This window comes from Macaca thibetana, chromosome 20 (genome assembly GCF_024542745.1).
Source record: "Macaca thibetana thibetana isolate TM-01 chromosome 20, ASM2454274v1, whole genome shotgun sequence".
NCBI lineage: Eukaryota > Metazoa > Chordata > Mammalia > Primates > Cercopithecidae > Macaca > Macaca thibetana.
This window is the reverse complement of record NC_065597.1, coordinates 64,884,250-64,904,663: the sequence shown is the minus strand read 5'-3', so window position 1 is coordinate 64,904,663 and position 20,414 is coordinate 64,884,250. Positions and strand designations below refer to the sequence as shown.

Below are 20,414 nucleotides of genomic sequence, written 5' to 3'. Positions count from 1 at the left end.
CCTTTTTTTTTTTTTTTTTTTTTTTGAGATACAGTCTCACTCTGTGGCCCAGGGTAAAACATAGTGGCAGTATCACAGCCCACTGCAACCTCAACCTCTCCAGGCTCAAGCGATCCTCCCACCTCAGACTTACAAGTAGCTGGGACCACAGGCATGAGCCACCACACCCAGCTAACTCTTGTAATTTTAGCAGAGATGGGGTTTCTCCATGTTACCCAGGCTGGTCTCAAACCCCTCGGCTCAAACAATCCTCCCTTCTCGGCCTCCCAAAGTCCTGGGATTATAGCTGTGAGCCACCATGACCAGCCTTTTTTTTTCCCCCCCTTTTTAAAATAAGAGTCTTAACTGCCCTGCACAGCACTGATTGAAATTTGCCTTCAGACTAAACTCATGAACTAGGAAATTCACTGGTGATATTCTCATTATCCGTGTGCTGACTCCCTTCCGGTATCTGCCTGGCCTGTCACTCTCCAGTGCCTTCAGATAGTTGTTTTTTATATTCTCCCCAGAGTTTATAGTTGTTACCTGTGGTAGTGATCATATGGGAGCTGGTCAGCCATATTGGAAATGGAAATCCTTTGTCTCATTTAAGTGAATAATGCAAATGGCCCCATCTGAGAGATGGTAGTCCTGAGTCTGGAAGGAAACAAAGTCACGGCATGTTACAGAATGGGCAGGAGAACACTCGCCTATGGGTTCTTTAAAACTGGGTTGGGGATTTTTAGAATCATAAACCAGACTGGCTTCTATGCAAATCCTCAGTTTTGTGCATTAGTAAGTTGGGGATAGTCTTAACAAATAGTCAGTATTCGTTAAGTGCTTACTAGGTCCACTTAATTTAAGCCCCTTAAATGTATATGAGCTTGGATTGCTTTTAGTGGGAAATTTTGCAGATGAGGAGACTGAGGTTTTGTGAGGTTAAACTCAAGGTGATAGTAGTTTGCATGATTAATCACTAATAATGATAATGATGGTTTGTATTTATTGTATTAACATCATGTTGTAGATAATGCACTAGGAACTCTATTTATGTTATCTCATTTAATCTTCCCAACAACCCTATAACGTAAGTACTGTTAACAGAGACTAAAAATGCTAATTAAGACAGGCTGGTGGCTCACACCCGTAATCCCAGCACTTTGGGAGGCTGAGGCAAGAAGATCACTTGAGCCCAGGAATTCAAGACCACCTTAGGAAACAGAGTGAGACCCTGTCTCTGTTAAAAACAAAAAATAAAAAATTAGCGGGGCATGATGGTGTGAGTCTGTAGTCCCAGCTACTCGGGAAACAGAGATGGGAGGTTCATTTGAGCCTGGGAACTTGAGGCTGCAGTGAGTATGATCACGCCACTGCACACCAGCCTGGGCAACAGAGCAAGACCCTGCCAAAAAAAAAATGCTACTTAACACGCCCAAAGTCACATAATTGTCAAGGAGCAGATCTGAGACTTGAACATAGGCAGATTAGCTCCAAGCCTATTTGCTTAACCTCTATACCACAATGCCTTCTTGCTATGATAAAACATCTGAAAAGACCTATTACCCTATAGGTCCTCTACAGAGGCATGTTGCCTTCCTCTTAGCAATACGAGATTGGCTCCAACAGAAGAATGTGGGCCTCTCTGGCACATGCACCTGGGTAGGACCCAGAGAATACCTGTGGAGTCTGAATCAACCCAAAAGCCAATATCCATCCGTTCTTCAGGAACCCCAGCCTACAACACAAAAGAGGAAATCTTCCTAAGTAGAAATAAACTGCAATAAATTGCAGAGGTTCCCTCGTCCTGGATTTCACTTCATGTTTTGGATGCTGCACGCCGGGTGAGCGGAGATCCCAGGCACTGGCCGGGGCAGCTGCCCTGACTCCAAGGGCTGCCATGAACAACTTCCAGGCCATCCTGACTCAGGTGCGAATACTGCTCTCCAGCCATCAGCCCAGCCAGGTGCAGGCCCTCTTGGACAGCCTGCTGAAGGAGGAGCTCCTCTCCAGGGAATACCACTGCACCCTGCTCCATGAGCCTGATAGTGAGGCTCTGGCCAGGAAGATCTCTTTGACCCTCCTAGAGAAAGGAGACCTGGACTTGGCCCTCCTGGGGTGGGCCCAGAGTGGGCTGCAGTCCCCAGCAGCCGAGAGGGGCCCCGGCCACAGTGACCATGATGGTAAGTTGGCATCACTTTTAATCAAAGAGCAATGACAGACTGTAGGCAGCTCAAGGATTTTCCCTCCTCTCTGAAAGAGAAGTCAACGGGAAGGCAGACTGGTGTCTGGTGAGCTGGCAGGAGCAGTGAAAACTTGGAGCACTGTCGCTGTTGCTGGGTGTGCTGGAGTGTACGCTGCTGCTTCCCACTCTGCTGGAAGGAACCATCCCAGGGGCATGCAGCCAAATGCCTGCTTGGGTTCACTCACTGAGCCCTGATGATACACCAACATTAACGGGGCATGGATGGATAGATCAGCTCCTGCCTTCAAGGGGCCCGCAGTCTAGTGGGGAAGATGGATGCAGGCACAATCATTGTGAATCAAAAAGAGAGAAATGGGGCCAGGCGCAGTGGCTCATGCCTGTAATCCCAGCACTTTGGGAGGCCAAGGCAAGTGGATCACCTGAGATCAGTTCAACATCGGCCTGGCCAACATGGCAAAACCCTGTCTCTACTAAAAAATACAAAAATCAGTCAGACATCCTGGTGGGTGCCTGTAGTCCCAGCTACTCAGGCGGCTGAGGCAGGAGAATTGCTTGAACTCGGAAGGCAGAGGTTGCAATGAGGCAAGATTGTGCTACTGCACTCAGTCTCGGCAACAGAGGGAGACTCCATCTAAAAAAAATAGAGAAATGGGGTGCAGAGAAAGGAGGAGCCAGAGAAAGAGCTGAAAGCAGAGCTCACCTTGTGTGTATGTGTGTGCATGAGCATGTGTGCGTTTGCATGCATTTGCTTATGTGTGCATGTGTGTGTCTGTGTGACACACAGAGACAGAAACCCAGAGACAGAGGGAGAGTGAGAAAGGAAGGGAGAGAAAGACAGACAGAAAGAGACAGACAGACAGGCAGAGACAGGGAGAAAAGGGAGGGAGAGGAAGGAAAGGGGAGGCTGACGGAGGAAGAGAAAAAGGGAGAAGGTAGGGGAAAGAAAGATGAGAAACAGAGAATAAGAACTCGCTTGGAGGGAGAGAGAATGAATGCCTTATTTTTAAGAGCATTGGTGACACAATCATCTTAAACCGGAAAGACAAGCCTGTACTGTACTCTGTCCACTCACATTCTTGGCTCCTCCAACTTTTTATGTCTCCTACCCAGTTACAAAGAAGTCCTCCCTTCATTGCAATGTCACAACTTACTTTCTTTTTTTTGAGACAGAGTCTGTTTGGTTGCCCAGGCTGGAGTGTAGTGGCACGATCACAGCTCACTGCAGCCTCAACTTGCGGTGCTGAAGTAGATCCTCCCACCTCAGCCTCCCAACCAGCTGGGACCACAGGCAGGTACCACTATGCCTGGATACTTTTTTAAAATTACTTTTTGTAGACATGAGGTCTCACTGTGTTGACCAGGCTGCTCGCAAACCCCTGAGCTCAAGTGATCCTCCCACCTTGGCCTCCCAAAGTGCTGGGCTTACAGGCGTGAGCCACCGCATCCGACATGGTCATAACTTTCTAAAGACGATGTTAGCTCTATCTCCTTCTGAAATGCAAGTCTTGAGAGAATAACAGTGATTGACATTTTTTGAGTATTTAGTGTGCCAGAAACTTCCTAACCACAATCTAGAACCCTCTTACTTACTTCTCCCTTGACCTTGAGCCCTTTGATCCTCATCCGTATTTAACACTTAGAGAAGAAAACAGACTCTACCCAGTGGTGACACAACTTGCCCAGGTCCCCCAGGTGGGAAGTGGTGAAGGCTAGATTTGAAGACAGACAAGCTTTGATCTTCAACTTAACCTTCAGGGCATCAAATGCGTTTTGGCGGCCTTATCTTGGGCACCAGATCAATGCTGTTTACCAACTTTCCTGCCAAGACATACATTTCTACGGGGTTGGCTCTTTTTATGGTCAAATTCTCACCCAAGTGGTTTCCATCGTCTCTTGGCCTCATCTTTCATTCTCTTCCTCCTAACAAACAGCTAGGCAAGGGGGCATCTTTACCACCCAAACATTCTCCCTTGGCTTCTCAACAGGGGTTCAGACAGTCAGTGTGGTCTCGATGGCGGCACAGATGCCAACTGGGGGAGAAGCCAGAACCTTCCTCTCTCCCTGGCTGCAGCCCCTCCCGCCCCAGCCACATGTGCCCTCACAGGCTGCTGCCGGACACTCCAGCCCCTCCCACCCCCTCCTTCCGAGAGTGCTGGTTCCTGTTATTTAACTGTGTTTCCTCCCTCGGGAGGTAATATTTTTATTTCTGATCTCATGTGACTCCAGAAAGTGGAACTGCACTCAGGGCCCAGTGTGGTCTTTGGGGAGCTGAGAGGGGTATAGGGCAAATTGCTTTTTTCCTGCTTTCTCTTTCTGCTCTGCAGCCAGCTTCCCTCCAGGGCTGCCAGGCCTGACCCTCTACAGTGGGCAGGTGTGCTGCTGCTGGACAGCTCTCAGAGGGGAGGAAAGAGGACAGGGCAAGAGAATTGCATGGTTTGTAAACAAAGGGCACTGACTCATTTTTATGGGAGTTCAGAAAAGGAAATCATCCATGTGGGGATTTTGTGACCCTCCCTCCGAACCACTCTGTAACGACCTTGGCCCTCTGCTGTGCTAAATGCTCCACTGGCTCCCACGTCACTCAGAGAAAAAGCTAAATCTGGACAACGGCCCACAATCTGGACAATTTCCCACCTCATCACCTCCCTGCTGTTCATCCCCTACTCCTGTCTGCCTCATTCATCTACTCCAGCCACGTTGGCACCCTTGCTGTTCCTCGGACATGCTCAGCACACTGTCTGCCTCAGAACCTTTGCACATGCCATTCCCTCTGTCTAGAGCACTCTTCTCCGAGCATTCTCTTGGTCAACCTCCTAAATTCCTTCTACTCTTTGCAGCTTATCAACGAGGCCTGCCCTGACCAAACCATTTAGAATTGCAGCTCCTCCCTCCACACTCTGAGCCCCCTCCCCAGATTGATTTTTTTCCCCACTTTTTTGTTTGTTTGTCTGTTTATACAGAGTCTCACTCTATTACCCAGGCTGGAGTGCAGTGGTGAGATCTCAGCTTACTGCAACCTCCACCTCCTGGGTTCAGGCAGTTCTCATGCCTTAGCCTCCCAAATAGCTGGGATTACAGGTGTAAGCCACTACACCAGGCTAATTTTTGTATTTTTAGAGACAGTGTTTCACCACGTTGGCCAGGCTGGTCTTGAACTCCTGACCTCAAGCGATCCATCCACCCCACAAAGTACTGGGATTACAGGCGTGAGCCACTGCGCCTGGCTCCCCACCTTCTGTATATCTTACTTTTGTATTGTGTGTTTGCTGTTTATTGTTTGACCCTCCCACTGGAAAATAAACTCCATGTGAACATGGATCTATGTTTTGATCACAATATGTCCCAAATACCTAGCACAGGGCCTGAGCACACGGTAGGTATGCAATATATATTTGTTGAATATTGAGTGGATGGGTAGGTGGATGGGTGGGTGGATGGATGAATGGATAGTTCTTGTAATACCATTATTCCTCCTTTACTAACGAGTAAACTGAGGCACAGAGAAGTTAAGTGATTTGCCTCTGGTCATATTCTGAAGAGGGAGACTATGGGGTCTCATGAGTCCTGGCCAATTGCTGTACTTTCTGCAAAAAAAGTACTGTTTTGGCTTCCTCTCCTAAACAACGCAAGGGGCTACCATAAATCTACCCCAAATAGGTCGGCAATCTTCAAAGTGAAATTGATGATTCAGAAGGCACCTTCAGATATTGCAGTACCTTAGTTGCAATTGTGCAGAAAGCTCAATTCTGGAGATGGGAGCTTAGGGGTTTCGCTCTATGCTACACAGAGCAACCTCTGTGCATCCAGTCCCATGAAAGCTCCAGTGAGTCCCAAGAGTCAAGGTCCTTGCCCTGGAGGAACTCAGGTGCCTCAATAGGAAGTTAAAGCAAACATTCAGGCAGTCCCTGGTCAACAGTGGGTGACAACATCGGGACAACACCTGTCAGAAGCCAAAGAAGGGGGAGCTAGGATGGGTGATGATGGAAAAAGAACCAGGCTGGAGGTTGGACAGCTGGACAGCTGGACAACTCTGGGTCTGAGGCCATCCTCTGTTCTTTATGCACCATGTGACCTTAGCCACATGACTAGACCACTCGGAATCTCAGTTTCTTCATCTCTGAAATGGGAGCAATGACACGAATCTCCCAGGGCTCTAGTGAGGGTTAAATGAGATGGTAGGTAGAAACCTTCCAAGGCAGTGCTTGGCATTAGGTCACACTGTAAAAACATCAGACCACTATAAGGAGGATAACAGCAAGGAGAATTGAACAGGAAGAAGATAAACCAGGGGTTTGAAGCACCGAGAAAAATAATTACTGCAGTCTCACTGGGGGCCCCAAACAATATCTAGACACCTACTCTGTGCAAAACGCAGTGCTGAGTGCTTGGGTACTGTGCATGTTTGAGAACTGAATCAATGTGGCCCCTGTCCTTGGGTTGAGGCATTGAATTAGCACATGGGCCATGTCCTCAGACAGCCTGAGTGCCTGTCCTGCCTTCCCAATTCCAAGAGATATGACTCTGAGCACTTCCTGGGAACCCTGCCTCAGTTTCCCCATCTACAAAGTGGAGATGATAATAGCATTCGGAGTCACTGATCTAAGGGCTCAGGGACATCATTCAGTGTAAGACCCATGCATTTCCTGCAAGAGGAAGCTGGTTCTGACTCAGCCTCGAGGCTGGCGTCTGAGGCAACCACAAGCCCAACGTGAATGGTGGAAAGATGACTCTAAGTGTGGGCAGCCTTAGCTGGCCTTAGGTTTGACCATGGAAGGCACAGCATGAAGGGGCCCATTCTGCACACTTTCTCAGAGGCTGTAGGGCACCCCTGCCAGGGTCTTAGATTTTATTGATTCCTTTGACTCTGCTTTGTTGGTTGTTTTTGTTGTTCTGTTTTCATTGTGTGGTATTTTCGCCCATGAGGTCTCAGTTCTAGGAAGAATAGAACAAAGCCTCCCTCTGGGAAGTTGCCTGATTTATTGGAAAGGTAGGAACACTTCCCAAATCGGTAAGCTCCCTTCCTCCAGCTTCCTTCCCCATCTGATCCTTTGGATGTGAGAAACCAGAGCTGTGACATACCAGAGAGGATAGAGGCTGTGCCCTCCCTCCTTCTGGGCTTCCTTTCCTGAGAACTAGCCCCTGTTCTGATCCTGGGAACCTCCTTTGCCTCAGGAAAGGGGATGTGTTGGTGAGGAACTCATGCTTTTCACCTTGGAGTGCTTCTCTGGCCCTCTACCCCAGGAACCACAGAAGGAGACACACCTGCATCCGGAAGCTGGCATTTCCCCATGGGTTTTCCCAGGCCAGACTGTTCCAAACACAACTTGCCCCTAAGCCTGGCACTTCTCCAACCAGGGACGGTTTCTATTCTCTGTTGCTATGACCTTGAACAGTTCACCTGCGTTCCTTACTGTCTACTCTCCCATCCACCTACCTGCCTGCCCTCCAACTTTCCTGATCTGTCTACTTACCTTCTCATATCTATTTCTTTTTATTATTGTTATTATCATTATTCTCACCCTGTCTTTTTTTAAAATTAATTATTATTACTATTATTTTTTGGCTGGGGAACAGAGTCTTGCTTTGTAGCCCAGGCTGGAGGGCAGTGGCATGATCTCAGCTCATTGTAACCTCTGCCTCCCAGATTCAAGCAATTCTTCTGCCTCAGCCTCCTGAATGACTAGGATCACAGGCACCTGCCACCATGCCCAGCTAATTTTTGTACTTTTAGTAGAGACAGGGTTTCATCATGTTGGCCAGGCCAGTCTGAAACTCCTGACCTCAAGCAATCCACCCATCTCAGTTTCCCAAAATCCTGGGATTACAGGCATGAGCCACCGTGGCCAGCCTCTTGCCCTGTCTTATGGTGGTAATCTACTCCTCAATCTATCTATTTATATCTACTACCTACATACTTATATACTTATTTACTCATGTCTACTTATCAGTTAATCAATTTCTGTACCTACCTAATCACCCATATATTTCCCATATATTTACATGTCAAAATATTTTCCTGCCTTCCTACCAACTAAGCCCCCTATACAACAATCCATCAGTAGGTCCAGGTTCTCATATGCTCTCCCATGTTCCTCCCTAATTTGGATACATAGCAGTTGTATTCTACTCACCTATCTCCCTGTTCACCGATCTCTTTTCCTCCCTTTCTCACCTCCTTTCTTTCCTTCTCCTGAATCATTTATTTAGCACCTGCTAGAAATTATGGTGGACTCCCCATCCAGTGCTCTTTCACCAAAAAGCATGAGATGAAGAAGCACTTTCAATCTAGTAGGGGAGGAATCTTCATCCATTTGGAACTGGAGGCTGCCTTGATCGTTCAAATCTAAAACTCCATTCATTCCTTCAAATGGTCGTGGAATAGTGTGTCTTTTATTTTATTTTATTTTTTTATTTTTATTTTTTCGAGAGGGAGTCTCGCTCTGTTGCCCAGGCTGGAGTGCAGTGGTGTGATCTCAGCTCACTGCAAGCTCCGACTCCCGGGTTCACGCCATTCTCTGGCCTCAGCCTCCCAAAGTAGCTGGGACTACAGGCACCCGCCACCACACCCGGCTAATTTTTTGTATTTTTAGTAGAGACAGGGTTTCACCGTGTTAGCCAGGATGGTCTTGATCTCCTGACCTTGTGATCCACCTGCCTCGGCCTCCCAAAGTGCTGGGATTACAGGCATTAGCCACCGCGCCCAGCCTATTTTATTTTTTTTGAGACAGGGTCTTGCTCTGTCGCCAAGGCTGGAGCACAGTGGTGCAATCACAGCTTACTACAGCCTCAACCTTCTGGGCTCAAGTTGTCCTCCCATCTCAGCGTCCCAAGTAGCTGGGACTACAGGCATGCACCACTCTGCCAGGCTAATTTTTTTATTTGTTGTACAGATGAGGTCTCGCTGTGTTGCACATGGCTGGTCTCAAACTTCTGGGCTCAAGTGACATGCCTGCCTTAGCCTCCCAAAGTGCAGTGTGCACCCAGCCTGATGATGTGTCTTTCAAATGCTCAGTTCTATGTAGGCATTGGGGTGACCGTAGAAAATTAAAGACCTGGCCCTAGACATTAACAGATTTATGATATAATCGGAGGTAGCAGGGATGATGCTTATGAACTTGAAAGTTGAAGTTTTATTGCCAAACAATGTTGCAGCAAGTTTTGTAAAACCTAGCAAAGCAAAAAATTATAGTTAGCTGGTGGCGCAATGAAGTTGGGAACTCGAGCTTTTCAGGATGGCTAAAATATAGGCCAAAAGGGAGAAGGCAGGAGAGCAGCGCCGGGAGGGAGCAAGCTCCCAGCGTTCTCCCCTGGCTTGCAGGGAACCAAGGTGCGAAGGTAGGATTGAGCGAAATCTGTTTTGGGAGACTGCAGCAAGGACCGGCAATTTTTCCAGAACACTGTTCTTTACTTGGAAGACCAAGTTCCTCCCCATCTCTCCCTGGGACTTGTCAGGGGACCCCAGTATGGGTGCTAGTGGTTGCTGCCATGCTAGATTCTGGCTCAAGACAAATAAATTCAGATCGTTAGGGCAAGACTGGCTTCAGCAGCACCTCTCCTGACAGGGGTCCCCTCTCAGGAGAGAACTGACTTTGTCCCAAGCAGACCTGGGCTCGGGGAATCCTCATCACCTCTGCAAGAGTTTGTTGTTGTTGTTGTTGTTGTTGTTGTTGTTGTTGTTGTTGATGTTGTTTGAGATGGAGTCTCACTCTGTTGCCCAGGCTGGAGTGCAATGGTATGATCTCAGCTCACTGCAACCTCCACCTCCTGGGTTCAAGCAATTCTCCTGCCTCAGCCTCCCGAGCAGCTGGGATTACAGGCATGAACCACCACTCCTGGATAATTTTTCTATTTTTAGTAGAGACAGGGTTTCACCATGTTGACCAGGCTGGTTTCGAATTCCTGACCTCAAGTGATCCATCCACCTCAGTCTCCTAAAGTGCTGAGATTACAGGTGTGAGTCGCCGCATCCACCCTGCAGGAGTCTTTAAGAGGCAGAAGCAACGAGGCAGGTGTTTCAACAGATAAGAAGCCTGCGGTGGGCTTCACTCCTCCTCCTGCTCTTTACCCCCATTCACTCAGTGCCAGAGGTTGTCATTCTGCCTCTGAGCCTTCCTGCCCGCTCCCTTTCCATCCCTGAACCTTCACCTGCCTCTGCTGAAATTCAGCTCAGCTCCTGGCTGGGTACCACTGCCACTCATCTCTAGCCTCTCTACCCTGGTGCCTCCGGGTGCCAAAGTGCATCCTCTGCCATCAGCCAAACACACGGGTTGACGGGTGTCCCTTGCTCTGCTCAGAGACCTACACTGACACAGGCACCGTCAGGTTCAGGTCTTGTGGAAAAGACCCGGGTCTGGAGGAGTCAAGGAAGATGTAGATGAGGAAGGTGGTACTGAAATGAACCTCTGGTACAGGGAAGATATACCAGGCAGCTGCAGTCATCCAGGTGAGAGTTGGTAGTCGTGGCTGGCCCATTCTAAGTTCCAAAGCTGCCTTGGCCATCGGTCTGAGGGCGGGATGGGGGGACATCAGAGCCAGCTATCTCTGAGAACAGAAAGGGACCCCCATATGGGACCTCAAGATGGCTGAGCAGTCAGAGGTGCCTCTCCCATGACACTAGGTCGTAGGATAATTAGACTTCTTAGAATTTCTTTCTTTCTCTCTCTCTCTCTTTCTTTTCCTCCCTCCCTCCCCCCCTCCCTCCCCCCCTCCCTCCCTCCCTCCTTTCTTTCTTTCTTTCTTTCTTTCTTTCTTTCTTTCTTTCTTTCTTTCTTTCTTTTTTTCTTTCTTTCTTTTTTGAAACTGAGTCTGTCTCTGTCACCCAGGCTTGAGTGCAGTGGCACAATCTAAGCTCACTGCAACCTCCGCCTCCTGGGTTCATGTGATTCTCGTCCTTCAGCCTCCCGAGTAGCACACACACCATCACGGCCAGGCTAATTTTTGTACTTTTAGTAGAGACAGGGTTTTGCCATGTTGGCCAGGCTGGTCTTGAACCCCTGACCTCAAATGATCTGCCTGCCTCAGCCTCCCAAAGTGGATTACAGGCATGAGCCACCCCGCCTGGCCCTTCTTAGAATTTCTGACATTCACCATGTCCGTTTGTTAGCCCCACCAAGCAAGGCTGTTTCAAATTGACTCTTAGCACTTCTTATTTGTCCAGCAATTTCCACCCCCCTCCTCACCCCAGGACTTCTGAAAACAGTGAAGCCTTCAAAGTAATCACCTTTCAAAGAAGGGCATCATTCTCATTTCACACCTGGGGAAACTGAGGACCACAGAGAGGAAGTAAAGAGGCCAAGGTCGCACACCTGCTAGTAAGTTCCCTGTCCAGTGCTCTTTCAGCAAAAATGCATAAGGCACGCAAGTCATTGCTTCCAAACCTTCATTTCAGTACCACCTTCCTCATTTTTGTGTTTTCTGCGTATCACCTTACTATTATTTATGACAGGGTATTTTTTTAACCACTCACCTTTTTTATTCACCTTTCTTTTCTTTTCTTTAAGAGAGACAGGATCTCACTCTGTTGCCCAGGCTGGAGTGTGTGGCATGATCATAGCTCACTGCAGCCTCGAACTCCTGGGCACGCTCGATCCTCCCACCTCAGCCTCCAGAGTAGCTGGGACTACAGGTGTGCACCATCATACCTGGCTAATTTTTAAAAAAATATTTGTAGAAAAGTTAGCCGGATGTAGTGGCGAGTGCCTGTAATCCCAGCTAATCAGGAGGTTGAGGCAGGAGAATCACTTGAACCCGGGAGGCGGAGGTTGCAGTGAGCCAAGATCGTCCCATTGGACTCTAGCCTGGCAACAAGAGTGAAACTCTGTCTAAAAAATAATAATAATGATGATAATTTGTAGACACAGGGTCTCACTATGTTGCCCAGGCTGGCCTCCAACTCCTGGCTTCAAGCAATCCTCCTGCTTTGGCCTCCTAAAATGTTGGAATCACAGGTACAAGCCACCTGGCCCAGACATCTACTTTATTTTCACATAAAACTTTACATTCCAATATAAAGGAAAAAAAATGGCAAAAACAGGAGGTAACCATTAAACAAGAAAGCAGAGTGATGTTCGATTCTAGCAAGATACTGTTGACTATAGAAGGCTCTGAGGCTAGAGAGCTGCTTTCTATAAAATGAAGTGATCATACATTAGAAGAGGTGTTAAAGACATGTTAGCACCAAACTGAGACTTCGTCCTTGATGCCATTGGGAGGATGCGCAGATCCTGGAAAAGACACTACCTTTCTCCCTGTGGGAGTCAGTATTATTTAGCATCACATCGGTGGGTCATCCCAAACCATCTGGCTACAAGGGTACTATATTTGGGTCAACACTCTTTTAGGCATAACTTGTGTTTTAGTCCAATATCTAGGGATGAAAATGACAGGTGGGCCACTTATGATGTCCAGGGAAATTCAGGGCAATTTCGTGTGGGGGTGGGCATGGTAGAGGGGAACGGCATCTAAGAAGTCCCCAAAAGAGGCTCTCAGCTTGTCTTGAGGCATTTGGGGCGGCTATGATACTGGCCCCATCGTGCAGAGGATGGCACATGTTGGCAGCTGGCACCAGCGCGGTTCCATTGTGATCATCATTTATGAATGTCAGAGTGTTGAAGGTTCCCCCAACAGACTTTCTGTGTAACTTTCTGTCTTCACCAAATGCAATCCACAACAAGGAATTGAAATTCAGACGCGTGGGGAGGGCTTAAGGGAGCGTGGGAAAATTAGAGGGTGTTCAGAAACAGAAATCTGACGGCTTGGGGCCACCTTGCAGGGAGAGTTTTTTGACAGTCCCTCACTTGTTTCTTTGCATGTTGGCTTAGCTTGGCGGGCTCCCAACCGGTGACTGGCTAGTGATGAGGCTAGTGATGAGGCTGTGTGCCTCTGAGCTGGGCATCCGAAGGCATCCTTGGGGAAGCTGAGGGCACGAGGAGGGGCTGCCAGACTCCAGGAGCTGCTGCCTGGCTGGAATTCCTACACCATGCGTTGCCTGGCTCCACACCCGGCTGGGTCCTACCTGTCAGAGCCCCAAGGTAAAAGGGCCGGGAAAGCATCTTAATTTAGAGTGCGGTCACAGCTGGTCTTGCCATTCTAGATAAACAGAGAAACTATTCTGAATTGGGGGCGGGGATGAGGATGAGAACATGAGTCTGTGTCCTGCTGGGGCAGGCCATTGGAAGATGTGAAAGAGTTGTCTATTTCCTTCCACCGGAGGGAACCTTCAGGTCAGCCAGGTGTCTGGACTGTGAATCCTGTATCAGCACCGAAAGGTTCTAGAAGTCAGACTTTCGGGCAGTGTGTCATTAACTCTCAGCATGCTGGCCTGGCTCCGCCCACAGCAAGATCCTTTCTCATCCCTTTGGGTAAATACTGAGCACTGCTTCTGCAAAACGGGACCTCTGCCAGACTCTACTCCATCCCCAGAGAAGCAGGGAAACCAAAACTGGAGTCAGCCTTGAGGTGTAGCTGTTGAGCCCTTGGCAGCTGGTGAGAGCTGGCGGATGCTGCCATTCCCCCAGTTTTAAAATGGTGTTGTTAGAAAAGGGGCAGGGGACAAGGGGACAGATGGTGGGAAGAGCACAGCGCAGACACCTAGCACTGGCTCTGAAGGCAGCATGGCAGCTCCACCGTTGGCTGCGAAGGGTGTGCCCCTGAAGAAGTTGTTTATATTCTCTGAGTCACTTTTCCTGGAGTGTAAAATGGACCTGTGGGAAAGCCCATATGATAGGGTAATGACGAGGGACCTAGCACACTGCCCAGTAGTTTGTAGGAACTGAATATCATCATAGGAGCTCAATTTTATTGGCATTGCTGTTGTCGGATGGTTAAAGGATTTAAGGGAGTGTGGGAAAATTAGAGGGTGTTCAGAAACAGAAATCTGACGGCTTGGGGCCACCTTGCAGGGAGAGTTTTTTGACAGTCCCTCACTTGTTTCTTTGCATGTTGGCTTAGCTTGGCGGGCTCCCAACCGGTGACTGGCTAGTGATGAGGCTAGTGATGAGGCTGTGTGCTTCTGAGCTGGGCATCCGAAGGCATCTTTGGGGAAGCTGAGGGCACGAGGAGGGGCTGCCAGACTCCAGGAGCTTCTGCCTGGCTGGAATTCCTACACCATGCGTTGCCTGGCTCCACACCCGGCTGGGTCCTACCTGTCAGAGCCCCAAGGTAAAAGGGCCGGGAAAGCATCTTAATTTAGAGTGCGGTCTCAGCTGGTCCTGCCATTCCAGAGAAACAGAGAAAAGGTACCCCTTTTCTCAGACTCCCCTGAAATGTATGGTTTGCTCTGAACCCAGAGAGAGATGACAGGTCTGCGGGTGTTGCTGGGTGCCGCTGTAAGTTGCTAGGGGAAAGGGTTTGATGGGGAAAAGTCAGAGGTGACTTTGCCCCCTCCCTCAATTCCAGATGAGGAAATACAGGCCCGAAAAGGGAAAGTCACCACCTCAAGGTCTCATGCCCTGGAAGACCCAGCAGGAATCCAAGACCTCTGAAAAGGAAGGGCGGGACTCTTGCCACCACTGGGGGTGTGGTCATGGGGACACAGGTTTTCCATCCATGGAAGGCCCTGAGAGATTTTGTCTTCCTCCGTAGGGCCAGCATCAGAGGACTGAATAGCTCAGTTCACTCCTCCATGTGCCCTGGGAGGTGGTTTGCCACTTTCACGGTTGGACTGAGTTGGAGAGAAACAGAGAGCCACCCAGGGGAGGGGACGAGCTCTCTGCAAGTCAGGGCTTGCTGATCACTTGCCCAAGTGGCTCCCTAGCTCCTGGCTCCGGCTCTGGGCCTGGGACTTTCCTCGAAGTGGAGCTGGCCACTGTGAGGAGCCGACTGGTGGTAGGGACCTCTTGAAGGGCCCAGGCAGTTGGGATGCCACTTCTGATAAAGCACGTGGTGGCCACAGCAGGTGCCTGGTTGCTCCACAGCCTGGCCAGCGTCTAGTGATGCAGAAAGAAAGTGAAAGGGAAAAGATCTGCGGGGAGGCGGGGAGGTAAGATGATAAGGGGACGAGCTGCCACAGACTCGCCGCGGCCCCAGAGCTGGCGGGAGGGAGAGGCCACCAGCAGCGCGTGCGGGAGCCCGGGGAACAGCGGTAGGTGACCAAAGTCTTCTCTGCAGCCCCTAAGGTCGGGCTGAGAATCGAGGCTCCGAGACTGTTAGTTACTAGCTCAAGGTTACACAGTAAGTCTGGGAGGAGGGCGGATGGAATATGCAGAATGTAGACCCGGGAAACACCTCGTTTCCTGCATCCCTGGAGCGACTCTGCATGGGAACGGGGAGCTGGGAACCCGGGGCTTGGCTTGCTGTGCCCAGAGCTCCAGGGCCGTGGGCGGGTGGCAAGAAAGCCTGGCGGCAGCTTCTACAGAGAAGCTGGAGCGCAGACGGGGAGCGCGCAGCAGACGCACGCCCCAGGCCACCCTTGGCGGACTCTGTGTGCCCGGGATCCTTCAGAGGCGCGCACCTGAGCGCGGAGGAAAACACACGCCCTTCTTGTACTCCAGACCTTGGACCAGGGCCGCCCTTCTCTGAGCTTCACTTTCTCTGTTGGGTCATATTCCTCCTCTAACTCTGGAATCTTGGATATTGGGCTTTCCAGGCGGGGGCCCCTGTGCAGGGAGGCAGCAGGGAGCCAAACCTTTAACCGGAGGATGAGAGTAGTCCTCAACTCTCGTTGAACATCTTGGCGAAGGTGTGTGTTGTTGGGAGGGGTGGGGGAGGGGTCTCCCGGACTGAACCGATCTCTTGATCTCTCACTTCTGTATCTCGCTTTGGGGTCCTGAGTCACACCCTCTAAGGAGAGAGGCTAAAGGGCCTCGGAAAGCCAGCATACGAATGCCGGGGTGGGAGTGAGAAATTGGGTCTTCTTAGGGTCCAGGAAAGCAGGAATCAGAGCCACCATGCTTAGCTTTGTCTGTAACTCTTAAAAGCCGTGGTCCTCCTGAGTCCCACAACCCCTCTCCACCCTAGGTGGCACAGGAGAAGCGGCAAAAGCCTAGAAGTTCAAGGCATGGCTCCCTCCCCAGTCACAGCCTGAAGTTTCTAACTTTGGCAGGAAGTCTTCAGTCTCTGCTCCCCACTCCAAAGAAAAAATAAATAAATACTTCTCCGGAGTGAGGTCAAGGAAACTGGTACTTCTTCCTCTTGGAGAAAGAGGAACCAGAGGAACTTGACTCCAACAAATGATCACCTTGCAAACCCCCGGCTGCCTTAGGTAATGACCTGGTCTCCAACAACCTCAGAACGTTTGGAGGCAGGGTCTTCGGAGATGACTGAGCTGGGAATCCCAGGCTTCCCACACATGAACATCACCTAGGATGATCAACCTGTTTAGGATGCAGGTTCCTTGGCTCACCCCCAGGCTCCGTTGGCTAGGCCTGGGGTGAGGCTGAGACCGTGCAGGTTAAACCATCTATCCCAGGTGACTCCAATGTTCGCTTGTGGTGCAAAAGTCCCCAGGGCAGAGACACTGGGAGGCGCTAATGTGGTCTCATCTCTTTACTCTCTCCCTGTTACAAACCCTCTATCAGAAAAGAAGTCCCAGGAGGTGTTTTGTTTTGTTTTGCTTGTTTTGCTTAACGCCACACAGCAAGCAGTTTACAGAAGCAGGATTTGAACCCTGGTCTACCGAGAGCCCAGTCCAGTGCAGCAAGCAGATGTGAACCTCCACAAATGCAGGGCAGGTCCCACGCAGTCAGAGAGAAACCTGTTGATACCCAGTCTGTCTGATGGCTGGGGCTTGGTTTCATGTCCTAAGACCCAACTTCAGATACCTTGAGAAGAGCAGAATCAGAAAATTAACCCAAGGACACTCTGGGTCAGTTCCAGGCAATCAGGGAAGTGGCTGGAGGGAGGTAGGAAGCTTCTGGACTTAGCCTTGATTCGCCTTGAGTCACCCTGACAAGTGACTTCCCCTCTCTGAGGTTCATCTGTAAAATGGATAAAACATGAGAGCTTGCTTGATGATGTCTGATGTGCACAGAAAAAGCACTTTGGAAAACCACCAAAGAATATTCATGCATTGGGAATAACTGTTATAGATCCTAAAGGGATTGTTTAGAAAGATCAGAGAGGGGCTGGGCGCAGTGGCTCACACCTGTAATCCCAGAACTTTGGGAGGCCGAGGCGGGTGGATTGCTTGAGGCCAGGAGTTAAAGACCAGCGTGGGCAACATAGAGAAACCCCATCTCTACTAAAACGCCTTTTTGTGTTTTAGCCGGGCATGGTGGTGCACGCCTGTAATCTCAACTACTTGGGAGGCTGAGGCATGAGAATCGCTTGAACCCGAGAGGCAGAGGTTACCTGAGAGGTGGAGGTTACCTGAAAGCGGAGACTGTACTACTGCACTTCAGCCTGGGCAACAGAGCAAGACTGTCTCAGAAAAAAAAAAAAAAAAAAAAAAATTCAGAGAGGAAAGCATAGGCAGATGGGAGGTTTCCAAAGACCAAGACACACACAGTCAAAAGACAGTTCAGAAAGAGGCATTAGTTACCACCGATTCTCATAGGAAGGACATAGATACTTTTCAGATTCCTTCAATCCTTCTTGCATCAAGGACAAAGTCTCTTGATTTTCCCTGATCTTTGACAGTGCCCTAATGCTTGCTAAGATTTCTTTTTAACAAAGTGGTAGACAAGTTGACATTATTTTAGTAACATTGTTTCTTTTTCAACCACAAGTGATACTGTTGGTTTGGTTTTGCTTCTCCATTTATACGTGGGGAAAAAAGTTTTCTTTTTGTAAAATCATGGCAAAATACATATAAAATTTACCATTTTAACCACTTTGAAATGTACAATTCAGTGGCATTAAATATTTCAAATTCTTGTGCAACCCCCACTACCATCCTTCTCCAGAACTTTTTCATCCTCCCAAACTGAAACTCTACCCAATAAGCAATAACTCCCCACTGCTCCTTCCACCCAGTTCGTGGTAACTCCAACTTCCTGTCTCTATGTTTTGGGCCACCTCCTATAAATAGAATTACACAATATTTGTCTTTTTGTGCCTGGCTTCTTTCACTTGGCATAATGTCTTCCAGGTTCATCCATGTCATGGCGCGTGTAATTCCTTTCTATGGCGGAATAGTATTCTAATATGTGGATATCCCATATTTTGTTCATCCATTCATTTGTTGATTGATAGACAGGTGGGTTGTTCCTACCTCTTGACTATTGTGAATAATGTTGCTAGGTACACGGGTGGACAAATATCTGTCTGACTCCCTGCTTTCAACTCTAGAAAGCTGTCTTTTAAAATCGGTCTATTTAAGTTTCTTTAAAAAATTAATTTAAGGAAAATCCTGAGGTAAATTATACAACAGGTGATATGTCAATATGACCCCAAAAAATTGTAAAGATGGAAGACGAATGCCTGCAGTTTGGGAAACCGCAAGAGAGGAACGACCTGGAAGATATTGTAAAATCTAGGCTGAGGGTCTGGTGACTATTAGACCAAGGGCATGGCAGCAGAGGGCAGCTGAGAAACTTCAGGAAGGAAAGATGTAAGAATTAAGAAAGGGGCGCAGTGCAGTGGCTCATGCCTGTAATTCCAGCACCTTGGGAGGCCAAGGCAGGATGACGGCTTGAGACCAGGAGTTCGAGATCAGCCTGGGCAACAGAGCAACATCTTTTCTTAGAAAAAAATATACATAAAGTTGGCCGGGCGCGGTGGCTCAAGCCTGTAATCCCAGCACTTTGGGAGGCCGAGGCGGGTGGATCACGAGGTCAGGAGATCGAGACTATCCTGGCTAACATGGTGAAACCCCATCTCTACTAAAAATACAAAAAAAAACTAGCCGAGCGTGGTGGCGGGCGCCTGTAGTCTCAGCTACTTGGGAGGCTGAGGCGGGAGAATGGCGTGAACCCGGGAGGTGGAGCTTGCAGTGAGCCGAGATCACGCCACTGCACTCCAGCCTGGGAGACACAGCGAGACTCCGTCTCAAAAAAAAAAAAAAAAAAAAAAAAAATATATATATATATATATATACACACATAAATTAATAAAAATAAATCTTTTTGTTGTTGTTGTTGTTGAGACTGCGTCTCGCTCTGTCTCCCAGGCTGGAGTGCAGTGCAGTGGCCGAATCTCAGCTCACTGCAAGCTCCGCCTCCCGGGTTTACGCCATTCTCCTGCCTCAGCCTCCCAAGTAGCTGGGACTACAGGCGCCCGCCACCTCGCCCGGCTAGTTTTTTGTATTTTTTTTAGTAGAGACGGGGTTTCACTGTGTTAGCCAGGATGGTCTCGATCTCCTGACCTCGTGATCTGCCCATCTCGGCCTCCCAAAGTGCTGGGATTACAGGCTTGAGCCACCGCGCCCGGCCAAAAATAAATCTTTGAAAATACAGATTCCAGGCCGGGCATGGTGGCTCACACCTGTAATCCCAGCAGTTTGGGAGGCTGAGGCCAGCGGATCACCTGAGGTCAGGAGTTCGAGACCAGCCTGGGCAACATGGCGAAACCCCATCTCTCCTAAAAATACAAAATTAGCCGGGTGTGGTGGCGCATGCCTATAATCCCAGCTACTCAGGAGGCTGGGGCAGGAGAATCACCTGAACCTGGGAAGTGGAGATTGTGGTGAGCCGAGATCACGCCATTGCACTCCAGCCTGGGCAACGAGAGTGAAACTCTGTCTCAAAAAAAATGAAAGAAAATACAGATTCCTGGGCCCGGCTGCAGACTCCCTGAATAGAGCCACTGGGGGTGAGGCCCAGGACGCTGTGTTTTTGACACCTTTCCCAGGTAATTCTCATTCACAGCCAAGCCTGCCAATGGTTGGACTCCATAGTCAGATCCCAGCAAGCAAGACTGGCTCATGGTTCATCCTGGGGTCTGCAGCACCCAGCAGAGTGCTGAGGGGACTGTGCTAAGTAGAGCTGGATAGGTCAAGACTGGAGTGTGGGGCCTGGCTTTTCTAACTGCAGTCACAAGATCCTCATCACTCCACCCCCTACCCCAGCACCAGGGTCAGGTTCCTTTCCAGGAAAAACTTGTTGGACTCCTTTCCAGGTCATTGACTGCAGCTAGGAGTGGCAAGCAGAAGGGAGGCCATCTGGAGCTGGGACAGACCAGGCAAGTGGGGAAGGGAACTCTTATCCCAACCCTGCATTCTGGACAGGGACGGAAGGTCTCCTGGCTGCAGCTCATACAGCTCATCTTCATTCTTATCCTGGGACCACCAAGTCCCTCACCCGCAATAACTTTACCCTTCACTGGCAAACGCACAAGCTGGAGATGATGGCTCATT

General features: G+C 49.3%; 1 protein-coding gene across 20 annotated transcripts in view; it reads left to right on the top strand.

Moving 5' to 3' along the window:
• Positions 1-1,814: 1,814 nt before the first annotated feature.
• Positions 1,815-20,414, top strand: part of CIITA (class II major histocompatibility complex transactivator) — a 62,044-nt gene continuing 43,444 nt past the window's right edge. For 4 of the 20 annotated variants that reach the window (XR_007722125.1, XM_050774202.1, XM_050774201.1 and 1 more), the window contains exon 1: positions 1,862-2,159. Coding sequence is in view for 15 of the 20 variants with exons in the window: in XM_050774202.1 (XP_050630159.1) it covers positions 1,877-2,159 (283 nt within the window). In the remaining 5 variants the exon portion in view is untranslated. The other 16 variants (XR_007722123.1, XM_050774210.1, XM_050774200.1 and 13 more) reach the window with 10 other exon arrangements.